This window comes from Neodiprion fabricii, chromosome 7 (genome assembly GCF_021155785.1).
Source record: "Neodiprion fabricii isolate iyNeoFabr1 chromosome 7, iyNeoFabr1.1, whole genome shotgun sequence".
NCBI lineage: Eukaryota > Metazoa > Arthropoda > Insecta > Hymenoptera > Diprionidae > Neodiprion > Neodiprion fabricii.
This window is the reverse complement of record NC_060245.1, coordinates 4,478,500-4,496,115: the sequence shown is the minus strand read 5'-3', so window position 1 is coordinate 4,496,115 and position 17,616 is coordinate 4,478,500. Positions and strand designations below refer to the sequence as shown.

At 34.9% G+C, this 17,616-nt stretch overlaps 2 protein-coding genes across 2 annotated transcripts; one reads left to right on the top strand and one right to left on the bottom strand.

Annotated features, from left to right (window-relative positions):
• Positions 1 to 4,071: 4,071 nt before the first annotated feature.
• Positions 4,072 to 11,118, bottom strand: LOC124186987 (biorientation of chromosomes in cell division protein 1-like 1). Its single transcript, XM_046579212.1, has 3 exons — positions 10,805 to 11,118; positions 6,522 to 10,372; positions 4,072 to 5,980 (listed from the first exon to the last, which is right to left on the bottom strand). Exons 1-3 carry the CDS (start codon positions 10,937 to 10,939, stop codon positions 5,878 to 5,880), a joined length of 4,089 nt encoding a protein of 1,362 aa, XP_046435168.1. The 5' UTR covers positions 10,940 to 11,118; the 3' UTR covers positions 4,072 to 5,877.
• Positions 11,119 to 12,007: 889 nt separating this feature from the next.
• Positions 12,008 to 17,216, top strand: LOC124186540. The gene is made up of 8 exons (XM_046578334.1): positions 12,008 to 12,162; positions 12,337 to 12,480; positions 13,002 to 13,627; positions 13,924 to 14,147; positions 14,495 to 14,636; positions 15,262 to 15,376; positions 16,023 to 16,496; positions 16,669 to 17,216. The coding sequence occupies exons 1-8, from the start codon at positions 12,152 to 12,154 to the stop codon at positions 16,826 to 16,828; spliced, it is 1,896 nt and encodes a 631-aa protein (XP_046434290.1). The 5' UTR covers positions 12,008 to 12,151; the 3' UTR covers positions 16,829 to 17,216.
• Positions 17,217 to 17,616: the final 400 nt, after the last annotated feature.

Sequence of the window (17,616 nt, the reverse complement as noted above, 5' to 3'; positions counted from 1 at the left end):
TAAAAATTACGAAATATATACGTATAATACAGACTTAAAAAACTAGAATATGGAAAAAATATGAAAAATCGAAACTGTATTTTCTGCCTCCAAACATTATACTTTATGTAGCAAAACAAATGAGGAATGAAAATGATTTAAATAAAAAAATATGTATTTGCATGATAATCCAGGCCGTAGTAATAATGGTTAAAAATTACAAGCGCCATAATAAACTACATGTGGGGATACCTATGTGTAATATATACACAAGCTGAGATTTGTGATGACAAATGTTATTTTTTCACTGTCGAGAGATGATGTATTCGTTAAATTCAACCGCATCATCCTAGATTGCACCTTTGGAACCTCGCATTCTGTAATTTTTTCTGCATACGATACTTCGAACGTATTAAGATAGCGCGTTTGATATGTATATTTGCAGATTCCACACAAACATGAAATAAAACACACGTTGAAACTGACCAACGCGTGCTTTTACGCGTCAGTTAATTCTGACGTAAAATACAGATCAATATTTTTCATCCAACCGTTCGATGTTCATTGAAATACGAGCGTTCCGTACAATGGGAATATTGATCTACTAATACAATCAGATGTTCACATAGAAAGCGTAAACGGCAACATTCGTCGATCGCGAATATTGTATAAGCACGGGCCAGCGTTCTATTTATAGATCTGCATATGTATCTATGCTTAAAAAAAAAAAAACAACATGCACCGCAGCGCATGTGTGTGTAAAATTTACCGCGCAACACTTTTCCCGTAAATTTTTTTGTACGGAGCTTGTTTATCTCGATTCATGATCCTTTTGGACTGCACACAAGCCCGAAGAATATGCATCTTGAATCAGAATGACACGCTTTTGTACTGCATATAATACTAAATTTATTCTATGGCCTTCGGAAGAAAAGGCTATATAATTTAGCCGATAACACTGGTCAACAAAGATTCAATTTTTATGTGCAATATGAAAATTTTTCACCGTTTATATTAGGAACAAGGTTTAATATAATAGAAATGATGTTAAAATATTTTTGATACGAATAGTTTTATTGTAATATGAGTTTTTTTTCTGTTTTAGTGTTTCTAAAAATACAGTTTTTATTAACAAAAATATGTTGCAACGGAACAGATACTAGGAACTCACACTTTGTCACATTTTTTTTATGCTACCAATTTCTTCGTTGAGTTTTCAAAGTAATTTCACTCCTTGACATTATTCAAGAATCACTTGACATATAACTCGGCAAACACAAAACACAACCACGCTACTGAATAACTAAGATAAAAAAAAAAAATAGATAAATGTTTAAAAATTAGTAAGCACGTTCCGTTCCCTGTTACAAAATTTTGTTGACCAGTGTAATTGAAAATATTGCAAACTCATTGTTCCGTTAGTCATTAGTGGACGCTTTTAAACATACACGCGTCACGAGATAATTGTACATTGCGTATAATGAAAACACACGCTTATATCTGCATGTGCCTAATCCTACAACGTATACCGGCGTGCATATAATGCAAAAACGTTAGGTAGATAACGCTCTGTAACAACTAGTGTATCAGGAGTCTTGTAATACACTGCAGTACATTTTCATATACAATAAAGCGGTTACAATATTTGTGTATTAATATTACATTCACATATCACGTGTTGTGTATTTAAAATGCATTTAAGTTAACCTCCGTGACAATCATCCAAGGTCACACAAGAGTATACGGTGTAAGCGGCCTCATTCGATTCATTCCCAGGGATTGCTGTCGTATTATCAACGTACAATTGAGGAATTCCCCAAATTTATTATACCGTTATAGGATGATTTTTGATTGTTTTTTTTTTTTTTTGTTTGTTTCCTAACTTCATCACCCAGTGTTGACAACTCACAGTGGCTACAACTGATATTATCAAGTGAAATTATAATACGGAAATGTCTTTTAATAAACCATGGTGATTATGTTATTTCTACGTATGACGCTTATGTAAGATTTCGAGTGTATTTGATACGGCGACAAGCCGCTTTATTCAATCCTCACAGATGTAAACGAAAATCTAGGCTCTACTACGTAATATCTTCGTAGTAGAGAAGGAACTTTCTTCGGTCGGAATTTCTCGGTATAAGTTAGGTGTTATACCTGCGAGGATGAAAAAAAGGCAAAAACAAACTTCGCAGAATCGATTATCGAACATGACCTTTAAAATCCTGTTAATCTATAAAGAGAGTGAAGTTTGGCAACGGTTGATTTTTAGGAAAAATCATTATTTCACAAATGTAGGATCGTATCAAATTGAGTAATCTATAATTTTTCAAAAGCAATGTGTATTCAGATATTGGAAGTTAAACTAATATCAAAGTCGTTCTATATTTTTAATACTATCATTTTAGTTTCAATATTACTAACTAAAATTAAACTTACTAACTTCAGTCTAGTAGAATTTAAAGAATGAATTTTGAGAAAAAAATTTGGAGATATCAAATTCGCTGAGAGTCAGTCACGATCCGAATAAAAATTACACGTATTTTTCAAGTCGATCAAATTTATGACAGTAACAGAATGGAATGTCTGACAATAGGTATATTACACAGTAAAAGTAATAATGTCACCTATTTCTGTACAATATACGACGTCAATTAAAGGATGATGAAACAATTTTAATGCATCAAACTACGTCCTGTAGATTACGGTGATTTCTTGGTGCATTGATTGACGTCGCTTTCGCCGAATTACAACAGATTGCGGGGATTTAAGGAAAACCGGAAATGGGAGTTACTGACGGTTATTACTGTAGATTTTTCGCATTCTCGTTGGATATATTCCAAAGTATTACGTACAACGTATCAATGAAATGCACTATCAACTGAAAATATACGATTACGCAATATTTGTTGAATTATGTATAATTTGTTGAATTTCCTGTTTATCGGTATGGATCGACGTGTAGTTGTTTACGTACAACAATATAGCACAACGACGTATCCTGTTATTAACTACATCCAAATAGGAAGTGGCAATTTCATCGTTATCGTCAACTTCTCTCTATTATATATATATATATATACATACGCACACCTTTACCGCAATCGGCAGTAAACGTATTACATTTATATATTGCAGTTCGTAAGCTACTGAAAGCAACGTATCACTATGATTCAATTAAAGATTATGTACTTGAGCAGAGGTTGCGAAAGGTTAACATTAAAAGTATCATTATGGTTGGTAGTTTGCTGCCAAGTTATACTGTACACTGCGCCTGTAAGTCCAATGACCTTACCTTTTGCGGTCGATTTCAAGAATCGAGTTCATTATCTTTTCAGAGTATACAATTTTATACAATTTTTTTATAAACTGTTTTACCTACCGAGGGACACAGACTACTAATATTGCCGAAGAAAGTATCATTGTTTAGAATTTAGATTATATATAACAGCGTTGCAAATCGCGTTGGCTTGCAAAATTATTGCCCCCCCGTGATCATTGACCAACATCAAAGTTGAGTCAATTTTCCGACATTTTCTAAATATTGACTTTATTTTTTACAAAAATATACACAAATTTATTGTTTGCCAATTTTGTGCATACTTGCGATTTTTTTTTCCTCTCTTTTCTGCTTGAAAGTCTCGCTTACTGAAAAAACAATTTTTAACAGATATTTCATACAAAGTAGAGTTATAATTTTAAAGAATTTTTTCGTCATCGACGATATCAAGTGTTTACACCCGTGTTGCAAATCTAGACGGTGCACCAGTTTTTTTTTTTTTGTTTTCAGAATTTTTATACAAATATTATTCTTCTTATAAGCCGTGACCTGGTTTGTCCAATTTGTCGGCAACATTTTCTATTTATTTGTACCACATAATGATCGCTAAAAACCTACACTCCTCATTAAGTTCTTTCATGCAATTGTAGGAACAGCATTATCATTTGCGGTTGTCTGCAGAGAAAAATTCTCTGTAATGTAAGTAGTTCAATGAAACAGATCTGCCATAGTTGCTTCACAAGAAAATACGGTTATCAGCGGGTGAATGGGGTTTGGGAAATCAGGAGAAAATTATAAATTAATCTTTCAAATACGATTATTAGTTATTTATATAAAATGCAATAATCATACAACAGCAGTAAGTAATCCATATAACGCCTAATATTCGAATATTCGCTAAATACGTTACAAAGAACTTGATTTGCCCGTTGTTATAATTTTTGCCTATGAAATTTTCCAATAAATAAACTCTCTAGTAGTCAAGAACCATTGCTAATAATAGCTCTTTTCTTTTACATTGTTTGTATAAACACATGGATATGTATACGTGTATATACATATATGACATACCTATAACTGCGATGATTTATACATATGCATATATATATATATATATGTATGTATGTATAAATATATGTACATATAAGTATATACATTCATGCACACACACACACACACACACACACTTAAGTATACAATGTATGTACAATGTTGTTTTACATGCATTAGTTATTTACAATGAAAAGGCCTTTAGTGAAGGAATATCAAACTTGGAACTTTCAATGCAAAACGATTAAGTAGTGTTCGATAATTCTGAAAAAAAAAAGTTATATTTAATTGCTATGAAATTTTAGTAACAAGAATAATGATTTAAATACATTTTAATTACATTTGAAGATTCATTAAAATGAATCCATTTCAATGTTATTATTGCATCTCTAGATTTTTATATGATAAATTATGAATAAATTTTCTCAGTCTAATCTGTTCTATTTTTATTTTTAATATTAAATCGTGAATCATATATGTACAATAAAGTTAGAGTATCGGGCAAAGCTTGAGGAATCAAGCATTATGCAGAAAATTCAAAATTTATCAAGTTCGGGATTTCTTCTTTTTTTCTTTATCAGAGCGTTCAATTTTTCGAACTATCGATACAAAGAACAAATTGAAGACAATCTGATCACCTTGGGATCAATATAATTTCTGAGGACAATGTAACTTATTTCAGAGAGTTGAATATCAACTGACAACGATTATTACACGAGATTAGAAATAGTACCTCAATGGTTATCTCAAAGCGTACTTTTGGTAGTTATGTATTATTTTTGTGGTCAATATGTAAAAAAAAAAAAAAAGAGGAAAGAAAAATGTGGCTTCAAGAAGACTAATAACGAACTATGTTACACTTGGATCAAGATTTAAATGGAAAGATATTTGAAATTGACAAGGTTTCCAGCATCCTTGGAAAATTTGACCACCTCAGAAAATTTCGTAGAATTCTGAATAAATATTGGATTGTCGACTTGATTGTACAAGCAGAGATTATAGATTCGAAGAACAAAAATAAGAATATCAATCAGGTTTTCTAGTATTGAATGTTCACTTTGCCACAGACGAATTATTAATATTAAAAGTTTGGATGCGTTGAAGAATTTAAAAACGTCCATACACCGGATGACCGATTATAGTGACTCATTTTCGAAATGATTTAAATCGCTTCAATGGTAAGCCACTCAACTGATGTTGACAAAAAGATAGTAAGTAATTTTACCAATTGAATGATATCGACGATAATTTCACTTATCATCCGTACTCATTCATGTAAAGTAGAATAGAGTAAATCGTGTTGTAAGAATTAAAAGAAAATCAATAGAATGAAACGTGATCTATAAGCTGTAAATTTGCGTAAAATAATTGAGGCGCAACACAAATGATTCTAAAAATAGCACAAAGTGGGTAGTAGTTTTATCAAGATGTGGCTTTTAGAAATGAAAATGAAGGACACCCAGGACAGTTTCAACCACTCTGTCTTTTCGCTTTGATATTGAATTTTGTACTCTATCCTTGAGTATTGCGTTTCATTAACATCTGACACTAAGTGCTATAAAAGAATGCTATGCCTGGTTGGTTCTTCTACTTCGCCTGGACGAGCTGGAGAAAAAAGGCCTGGGCTTGTAAAGGTCGTCACTTGAGTAACGTTGACTGCTTCTCTGCCGGCTGCAATCATCCAAATCACACTATTTTCAATTACCTATCTATGATTTAATTTTCAGAGGATACTGAGTAATGGGGATTGATTAAAAAAATGTTCGCAGTAATGATAAAAAAATTTTAAAAAAATCCAATTGTTGACCAAGAAAATCGAATTCAATGTACACAACTCTGAATTTCACAAGTATCTATCAGTTTCCAAAGATCACTGTACGAATGGCGGCAATATCAATACAGATTTGTTGTTGAGATTGAAGTTAGCGATGCTAAGTATATAAATTTATTTGAATTTTTATCTTGCTTTGACAGTGTTTTGATAAAAAAAAAAGTAGGCTATATTTTTGTCTCGTTTAGACCCAAATAGATTAATCAGGCCACTTTACATTGATATGAATGATCATTTTTGAAGAGATTAATTCTTTGCTGTTAACACAAAAACACTCTACCGAATAAACTGATGTAAGAATATTATTGAAGATATGTTGGCAAGTTCGAAAGGTATACAAAAAGTTCCTTTGGTGATTTTCTGTGAAACATTTTACGTTACCTTTTGTCCTCTTTTAGGAGATGAAGCAAATTCTTCTCACTAGTGGCAGACACGTCGCTTTCCGGGCTCAAAGGCATAACAAAGTTCTCTCCATTGGGTAAATTTTGGATCGCGCATATGTTAGCGACAGCTCTATGTTTCTTAGGACGGCCCAGCTTTCGTTTTTTATAAGGACTCGACTCGACCTCTGGCGTCGATTCTTTTATCGTCTGACGAATGTTGTTATTATTCGAACTATTCAATATAATATCCATCAAAGGACTCGTCGATTGTTTCCGCTTTGGCATGGGCGGCGCCATTGTCTTAGGCAATGACGAAACGATTTGACCTCCCAGACTTTCTAAAATCTTTTCAAGAGACTCTGTAGAATTTTGTTGACCTGTACTATCTTCTAGGGCCTCAAACTCGACGGATTTCAAAAATTTTGAAAATCTCACAGCTCTCTCGTTGTCGGCTTCAAAGTACAAACAATGATTATGTTCGTCGTCCGCCGTTGATAATGCAACTTTATCAGTAGTGTCAGCATTTAATTTGTTATATACATTTGAGGACATTGGTTCTTCAGATGCTCTGACACCTAAACGATCATCATCGCCTTTTTGTTCGTTATGTATTATTGATTTCACTGAATCTTCTACTTTGTCTTTTTTGGATTCCAAACTCTGCAAGACCTTTGCTTCGGCTTCAAATGTATATTTCATCTCCATTAGATTGTTCGCTAATGCATCATTAATTGTCCTGTCAAAAGCAGCTTTCGTAATGCTGGACCTCTTATTCCCCGAGTTGATTACTGTAGTTTCGGATTTAGATCCTGTTTCACTCTGGTTTGGTACATCGGCAACATCGTGTACAGTTGCGACGGATGCTTTATTTTGGACACTTGTCATGGATGCCATTGAATCGTTACTATTTTCCACCTGCGTTTTTAATTCTGTTAATTTTCTGTCCGATATCATATCTTCTAACGAACGTCTAATCGATTTCTCCATTTCCGACAACGTGGATTGCTTTTCCAAAACATTCGCCAAATTTTCTTCAGGATTAAAGACTAGCGGATTTTCTAAACTGGATATAGATTGTCGTTCAAGACTGATGTTTATTTCTTTCATCGAAAGATCCGGATAAGGTTCTTCATAGTCGTCGTCGGTGACCTCTATAATTTGAACCCTCTCATCGTCCGGAAGCATAGGAGACTCTTTGTCTTTATCAGTTGCCGGCAATGCTGTAGGCTTATCAGAATGATTAGCCATCTGAAATTTCTCTTTAGCTGCTTCGTATTCTTTCATTCTCTGTTTCTCCATTTTCTTTCTGATTTTCATCAGTTTTTTTGCTTCTTGAAAGTTCTTTGCAAACTTTGGTTTCTTCACCTTGAAGTCATTCGGATTTGGTGCAGAGATATCCGTTTGTAACGGACGTTTTTTCAATGGTAAACTCAGTTCGGCATGCCCTAGTTCTACTCTTTTAGGCATCAAATCTGATTCGATGTAATAGTCGGGTTGGCTAGTTTCATTCTCGTTTGTTATTTTAATCGTCAAAGGTTTGACTCTATTTACGCTTTCCTTATCCTTTTCCATTGATTCAATCGGGGACATGATTTCATCGCTCGGTGAAATATCTACACTATCGGATGTTTCGCTGCTAGAATTGCTCGTCCCGCCCGATTCTTTAGTCAAGCTGCTAGAACCTGTTCTACCCGAATTGGCAATGGAGCTTGAGCTACTCTTCTGCGAATTTTTGCTACTCGATCCATTTGAGCCGTCTCGGTCAGTCGAGCGTCGCTCACTTGGATTCTTCCTCAAACTGAAATGATCGTCTTTTGCTTTTGTTTTCTTATCATTTTTCCTCTTTCGTTCTTTGTTCTGGGAATCGACCTTCGAGTCTTTCTTCGCTTCCAATCGATCATTCTTCTCACAATCTTTACTCTGTGGTTCAGTTTTCAAATCTTTTTTTGTCTCCAATTTCGAATCTCTCCTTGCATCAGATCGCTCATTTCGCTCCAAATCTTTCGTTTGAATATCATTTTTACCTTCTTTCTTTGCCTCAGACTTGTCGCTCTTTTCTGTCGAATCACTTTTTGCATTACTGTAACTTTTACTTCGGCTCTCTTTGCCATCTTTAGACTGCCATTTGTCATCACGCTTCCCTTTGTCCTTTGTTTCGCTTTTAGGGTCTTTAAGTTCGTTGCCTTTGCTCGACGATTTGCTGTCTGTTTTAACGACTGACTTGTCATCATTTTTACTTGCTTTGTCCTCGTGACGACTAGAGTTTTTGGCAGAAGAGCTCCTTGAATCTCGTCGATCTCTTGATGAGTCTTTTCTGTCTCTAGAATCTCTAGTTGATTTACACTCTTTGGGATCTTTAGCCAGTTTCTCCTTTTCGGTCAACTCTTTTTTCTCTCTTAATTCTCGAATTTTTTCTTTATAAATATCTTTCAAATCCTTTCCAACGCTTTCCTTTTTGTCTGAATCCTTTTTCTCTTCTTTGAGCTTCTCTCCCTCTTTGCCCTTCTCTAAATTCTCTTTGGGTTTTTCAAAACTGTCACGGCTTTTGTCAGACTTTTCCTTGTATTTATCTTTCGAATATTTATCGTTTTTTTCATGCTTAGAACTGCTGTGCGAAGTCTGTTTCTTTCTGTGATCCTTGTCTCGGTCCTTATAAGATTTCAATTCCTTGATATCGTCCTTATCTTTGCTAGACTTTGTCTTTTTAGCATCGCTGTCTTTATATTTATCTTTGGAGTCATTTTTATCCTTGACTCCAGCATCAGTGGAATCTATCGAGGCTTTAATACTTTTTGAATCCTTGCAATCTCGAAGTTCCAGCGACGTTTCCTTACTTTGAATAATTTCCAATAAATTTCTTCCATCCTTGCTGTTACCTTTATTTGATTCAATATCTCGAATTGCTTTGAAATTATCTTTGCTACTTCTAATGTGAACAGATTCCACCGACTTTCCTTTGTTGCTCTCCTCCTTCGAAGCTTCGGGTAACATTGGCGTCGTTGCATGATTGGACAAACCGAAATCAGTGACTATTGACAGTCGAGAATCTGAGGAAACCTTACTTAGTTGAGAGTCGTGATTACTAAAGTCCAAGTTATCTCTTGAAAAATCATTGGAAAAATCTGGGCTTCGTGATCTGTGGCTTGTAAGTTCTGAAATACCCGACAAATGTGAATCATTAGATTCATTAAAATTCATTATATCTATCGGTTCAAACATCGGACTGTCCTCTTCTTCCTCTTCAGGTTTATCATCCGATTTTCCAGAAATGTTCAAATTCGAAGAAAAGAGATTTTTGTTAGAATTCTTCGTAGTACCATCGGATTGATCATTTAAATTTTCAGATTGTCTGTTCGTCGAGTTACAATCGTTTGCCGATTTATCATTGCTATTTTCGTTACTCTGAATATTTATTTCTGTTTTATTTGCATCTTTCGGTGGTAAATGATCGTTGCTTACAACAGTCGCAGTCAAGTTCGCATCCACAGATTCGAGTGAAACATCTTTCAAGCTGTTCTTGTCCGACTCTGGTGAAACAGGATCCAAATCTTTAGGTAGCAAATCCTTGAGGCTTTTTGTACCATTTTTTTCACGTTCTTTGGGTCGTTCAATCCCAAGAAATTTATGCACCACATCTTCAATTTGCGACATAAATACCGAATAGACTTTTGGGTTAACAACTTGATCGACGATGCGTTCTACTCCAACATCCAAGTAGGCCGCGTCGTGTATGTGCTTTCGTAAGTTTTCTCGCAGTTGATTTTTGTTCATGTCCGGCTTCCATATTTGCTTGCACAGAAATGTATTGACGGAACTTTCGACCCTGGTACGCAAGTTTTGATACGCTGGCTGTAAAAAAGTTAATTGACATTTATTATTCATGCTCCATGACAAGTTTTTGTACGAGGTAGCAGATTGACTACGAATAACAGAGAACGTGACATCTTAACAAGCCAACGAGGTGCAGCGATTCTGCAATTCTTTAATCTGACATACATAATCATTAATTAGGTGTTCGGCATCTATTTACAAAATTAAGTCCAATTTATTTGAAGATATTGCAAACGATGCAACAGGCCAAACGCATTTTTGTCCGCTGTAAATTCGCCATCATATCTTTTTGAGTGATTGAGTAAACCGAGTGAAAGATGACAATTAAAAATTGTAGATGATTGATGTTGAATCTGTATAATAACTCGCTGTTCACCTTGGTCAAGACTCAGTGAATATGGGAATGCATTTTGCTGGGGATGTACTTTATCGTAGAATCAAGCAACGAACCTTTGTGTCAACATCAGCGATGCATTCCTTCCGGAACTGATCGAAAATTCCTTGCGATTTAACTTCCCCAACTATGTGATCAACCAAGCGCGGATCTCCGGCCAAAAGAGTGCTGCCAATATCCACCGCCTCCATCGTCACCTTCCTAATCGGTCAACTGTTCGAACAAGCTTTTTACCCTTTTATTAACCTCGGTAAATCACCGTCCACTCGACCGTGTCACAACAATTCAACAGTCTGTCGCCATATTTATTTATAATGATAAAGTACGGCATGGAACGCAACGCATGCGTAAAGTTCGCCAAGTTCCATGATTTAAAAAGAACTTAGAAGAGGTACCGCTAATGCTGATCCTTCAGCTGAAACTACGCCTACGTCCCAAAGGGAGCAACACTTTCGTATTCCTTATGATGGTGAGGCGTGTCGGTAACCGATCCGCATTTACCGTCCGGCAGCACTCGGTAATCAAGTGCGCATTTATCATAGCGAATGGCCACTGCAGTTGTTGAAAGTGAACAAGTAACGTGAAAATCTTTATGATTTATTCAACAGATGAATAACATTGTATTGTTAATGATTGCTATGCTTTCTTAATATGAATTTTTTTGAGCCCTTGATTAAAGATTTATAAGCAGATAAAAAAACATGTGTGTGGTAATCACGCGCAATAGAAGTGAAACTTCTGAAATCTATGAGTGATTTACCGTGTTACAAAAAAAAAGCCTCTTTGATTAGCTTATATTTAAACAATGAGGCTGAGAGAATGAGAAAGAGAAGAGAAGAATTACACAAATGAGGATAGGGAAAATTAGCGATTTTCAGTTTTTATTTGAAATATTAAAAATGCAATTTATAAGTTTTTGTGTTAGGGCACAAAAGAGTGGGGGTACCAAGATCCACTCAAAGGAAAGAGACCGATCATAGGTGTATGTTGGGGGTTTCAAAACATAGCATTTCATAACATTCTGTAGTTACCTAAAGAAGTTTCACTTCAAAATTATAACGCAGATGTTTACAAACCCATAAACTTGTGATCAGCTGCCTGTAAAACAGTGCAACCAGTCGAAGTAGACCTTTGGTTAAAATATTGGAATACTACGTTTCGCGGTAAAGCTTATGCCGAAATAGCGTCTTGTCATTGGTTAGCCAAGGATCAAAACAATCGGCTACCGGCTCTTTTCAAAGTGACCAGTCTGAAATTGGCGAGACAGAGCTCAGCAGGTATTCTGTTTGGTTTTCGCACTAATAACTGCCTGTGACGAGACGAGTATGTGAACGTAATCGTGCTCGAGTGAAATTATTGTTTTTAATGTTAGAAGCGGTCCAAAACGGACTTTAGACGTCAAAATGAGTTGCAGGTATGTGCGTGAAGAGACCCGATTAATGATTCAATGCACTCGCGACGGTTTATGTGTGAGAATTGATCTTAGAAAATTAGTGGATGACATTTGTTTCAACGTCGGAATATGTGACTATTAGGCGTAGGTTTTTGATCGACTTTGATGAAATGATTATTTAGTTTCTTTTTTCAGGACGGAAGTTTGGAACATTTTATATCTTCCAGACGAAATTTTAATGAAAATTATTTCAAGCTTAAATATCCGAGAGAGGTTGCCTCTGGCATATTCCTGTAGGAGACTTCATACACTTGTGTTGAATGACAAACGGGCGTTGAGGTGAGTAAAATGTGCATGCAATTTTTGCTACAGAATATTTTTTCTTACATCAGTTGTACGTTTATTTGCGTACCTGAATCGGTCGTCATTACTCTAAGGGGATGCTATGGTCGATTTCAACGTTGAGGTACATACCTCCAAATATCAAAGCCCACGTATCTCAAACGCGAAAAAGGGCTTAATGGCTCCATTCTGTACGCAATTCTGAACACAAACACTTCAATACATTTTCATTTGACACAGAAATTAAGAAATGGCATGATTTCTACGAATTTGCTATCACGATTTTCCATGAAATTTCTTTATTTTTGTTTCAAATGAAAATGTGTTGGAGTGTTTTTGTTCAGAATTGTGTGTAGAATGGGACTGTCGAGGCCTCTTGCACATTTGAGATTCATGGATTTCGATATTTGGCCATACATACGTTTAATGTGTTTAATCTCTAAGATGTAAATATTACATAATAAGAAGGTATGAGTTTTGTGTGAATGTGAGTTTTGAAAGATTTTTTTTATTTTCAGGAATTTAGACTTCTCCAAAGATGGATATCTCACAACAGAATCAGATGTGAACTCATATGTCTTCGACAAACAGATATGTCAACATATACGGCGCTTGAATGTTGCAGGCATGTACTGTCCAGAGCCAGAGGAGATATTGAACAGTATCTCCGAGGCAAAAAATCTCATCGAACTCGACATGTCAACTGTTCAATTTCAAGATTGCAAGCAATTTTTCAATCTGTTGCACTCTTTAGAGAGGCTGAAAAAATTATCTATCATTTGGCCGACTGAATGTAAAAACGAAATACTGTGTCACGTAATATTGGTAGAATCATTAAGAACTCTTACCCACTTGTCCATAAGATTGTGCAATGTAAATGACAAGTGGCACCTCATCAGGTCGTTCAACGGAATAATTCATTTGGAAGAACTCCGTTTGGTGCAGACATACTTTACTTTAGACTCTGAATGTCGATGTATTTGGCTAAGAATACCAAAAACCATGCACAAACTCCGATTAATAGCATGTATTGGATGTGATACGGATTATCTCGAACAAATCATCTTAGATATGGTGCCAAACCCTGAACGATGGATCAGAATTAGTAAAGGTGATTTCGGAAACACGCGTTACTTTCACTACGGTACGTATCCAAATTACTGTACTTGATGTACGACAAGAGCTATCTTGAAAACTCATTTGAAATCTCGGCAATCGTTCTCCGAACTGCAGGAAAAGTACAATCAATTCAATCGAAATTTCAAAGGAGAGGGGTTCACGATTGATCCAAGATTATTTGAATATTGCACATTCATAATTAAATTTATTGTAAAGTACAAACTTGTTTTTGATATGTGATCTACCAATTTGGCAAATAGGCCAACACATACTCACATACTCATGATCCGATTCTATTGAATGACTTTTCGTTTTTCACAGAAAATGACATTAAAATTTCTAAGTACCTAAGCGAGAACATTATTCACCCTGCTTCTGCTTGGGAAACTGTGCGAACGATGTCGAAAGTTGAAAAGTGCATAAGTTTTGAAACCATACTGGAGGAATTGATGAGGATTTCCAAACATAAAATCTTGAACAGGAACTGCTTTCTGTCTAAAAATAACGGTCCAGATCAGTTCTTGCCAAGAATTCAGGATGTAAAGGTAAAGTTATAAGTTTCGGACTCGTTGAAAATAAACCTTGTCAATTAATTACAAAAAGTAGTGCAAATGAATCAAAGGCTTAATGATGACTGGTAGAGATGTCCAGTAAAATTTGTGTAATCCAATCTATTGCGTGAAAAACTCTAATCAACAGCACAAAAATATTTATTATTCGCATTTTGAGTAATTTTTTTCGATCACAATGAAACCTCTGCTACTTTGGCTGTAACAGATATTATTTTTACTTGCATTGACAAGCAAAATCATTATTTTCATCCATCATCTCTTGAATCACTTTATTTTTTTCGTACTATGATTTGGTAATTGAAACCTTCTAAACATTACAGCTCTTGCTTGAAAATCCAAGCCAACCAATTTATTACATGAACGTGAACCAGAGCATAGAGCAGAATTCCCAGCTGTATTTGGTATTATTAATGTTTCCAAGTTTGACGGAACTTGTTTTGTCCAACATAATAATAAGTAATCGTAAGTAGCTCACTTCCATTGTGCGAATAATTATATTTAAATATTTACATGGCTTTTTTCAAACTGAATTTTAAGTATTCTTTGTTATATTCGAAAATACTCCAATGATGATACACTTCAATTACAGGAGCCTGGTAATTTGTCAAATTGAAAATGCTCCTTCTCAACTAGTTGAAATGAATTGAAAGATTGAGTCACGTTTGATCTATCAACGTAAAGATAAAGATTCAAAGATACTTCACTTATTGACCGCTGAAATTTATCTCCTGATTCTTTTACAGTGACTTAAATGATAAATTTCACTAGTATTCGCATCCATTTTTTATACTTTTCTGCATAGACTTGACTTTCAGTCACGTGATTCAGTTTGTCAGAATATATTGGAATGGAATATAAAAAAATTATACAACAAAGGAAAAAAAGCGTGCCACTGATAGTGGCTTCTGTGACTGAAAGGGTTAAATGGTCTGAAAAGTTCTGAGTGTTGTGACCATGCCATTGTTAACTTTAGCTAGTGCTATGATACTTGAAAACTTGACTTAGAGAAATAATATTCTTTTCTTATAATTCATTTTCATGTCATCATGGTCGACTTTGGGGTCCTTATCAAAATTGATGATAACAGGTATGAAGCGAAAATATAAAGATTCTGAGGACGAGGATTTAGAACCAGAAACTTCATGTTTCCATGCAATAGTGGAAAATACTCCAAATGTAAAAGCATTGACGATAAATGCTGGGTAATTAATGTTGACTAAACAGATAATTTAAGGTAGTAGCAGTAGCCAATGTTACCATGAATAACACTTCTCGACTCTCATGAATTTTGACGTTTTCGATATTTGCATTTTTATTCTGTACACGAGCGTTAGTTGAATTCGTGAACTAAATATCAAAGGGTGAAAAGGTATTTTTTTAAACTGTACTACACAACTGATTCCAATAATAATGTTAGATCATTTTCAACTGCGCTCAAATTTATAAGGGAAACACTGTTTTGAGATCTTGGATTAGAATGGATTAGTAAAATATTAGCGTGAAATCTACATCATTTGAACTCCACAATCATTTTGGGCAATGGTTGCATATCAGTATAAATTCTGTCTTATGTCAAACGAAATTAGAATTATTAGAGATGAAGTATGATTTAACTTTCATCAAAGTCCTAGATAAAAAAAATGCAATTTGCGAAAGTCATTTATACATGTGGCAAAAAATCGCTGATTCTGATCCTGCAAATAGGGAACATGGCGCATTTATCGTGTGTACTCAACAATTCTCACTTTTATTATCATTTTGATTTTAGTCTACATTGTAATTTGGTACCTATATAAAATAAACGTGAAATACATGAGAACATTTCACTAATATTTGTTATAATTTCAGAATACTAGAGGACGCACAATTGTGGGATCTGGCCGCGCTTCGCATGATCGCAGGTTGGAGACACCTTACAAGTTTGCACCTGGTGAAAATCCCGATCAAAAATGGTCATTTCCTCGTGGAAATAGCCGCACAGTGTAAAAATTTAGAGAAATTAAGGCTAGTAAATTTGGGGCCGCAACCAACCTGCTGTTACACAAAAGAGTTGATGCAAATGCTGACATTTTGCCACAACTTGAAAGACTTCTCGATTGAACAGAGCAACTTGTGTCAAATACCTCGTTTATTCGAAACTCTCTCCAAAAATCTCAAGCTCAGAAGAGTTTGTCTCAAAAGCTTGGGCAGATCAAGAAAGTCACCAAACTTGATACCTTTCATTGAAAAGTTAATAAGATGTCGTGAACTGGTATTGTTTGTGTGCCAATATAAAGGGTTGGCTGATGATGCTTGTGATGAATTGAAATCGACTTTACAGAGGTGATGACAACAATTTTTTGGACATTTGATACAATTCAAATACTCTGTTTGATACATTTTTTTAAATTTATTAATTTATTTGACGGGACAAGTCCAATTATCAATGTTAAAGTTATGGGCTTGAATAATATGTGGTATATTTATGAACTAATATTATCCTTTTTTTTTACAGTTTGAAGGTTGAATTAAGTCGCCCGAGTTTCCAGTTTGATGTCATTAAATGCAGCAGTCCTGGCAAAAATCACGTTCTCAACTTTGATCTTCATCACTGTCACAAAGATTTACTACTTCCGTTCACCTATGTCGACTCGCTATACCGCCTAAATAGTTGAAGGAATTCTTAATTATATATCTTTATTATTATTTGTCATTAGTTGTCAGGAAAAAAATGTACCAATCATTTTTGGATGTTGTATAGTAAATGAGAGGTACTTATCAATTTATTTAATGCCAAAATAACATCTTAACTTTATATCCATTTCATAACTGTGTTTTTTTCCGTTATCTTAAAATTTTCTCTATTCTTTTTTTTCTTTCTAATTGCAAAAATCATGATCAATTTCTTTGTTAATCTACAAGAAAGGCTTCTTTACATTTCTCAGAAGTTACCTAGCGTATCGGATTTAAACCTGTTGACTTTGAAATGAAAATATTGACTCAGAGTGCCTTTATTTAAGTGAAAAAATACTTATTCGACGGTTTTGAGATATTTTGGGCATGTTTCAGGAATTGAATTTTTTCTTCCAATTTTGCGTATTTCTTGAAATGTGAGAATAATTCTACAAAATAAATAGCGGTAATCAATTTTTCAGGATATTTTACTCCTATTTCGTATCCTTGACAACTATTTAATATGCTGTGTATCTCGGAACAATCGTAAAAAACAAAAATCAAAATCTGTCAACGAACAAAACGAATCTGTCAACATTGTGACCGATCAAGTTGGTAAGTGTAGGGCACTGCTGAGCGACCGTCACGTATTGCGCAATTCTTAGACGGGAGATGTAACAAGTGACGCTACACCGACACTGTTGCTAGTCGGTGGCGTGATGAGCTTCCGAGAAGTGCAAAAAAAAGTACGCCACGGTGGGGGGAGGATTGCAGTCGCCGGCCTTCTCAG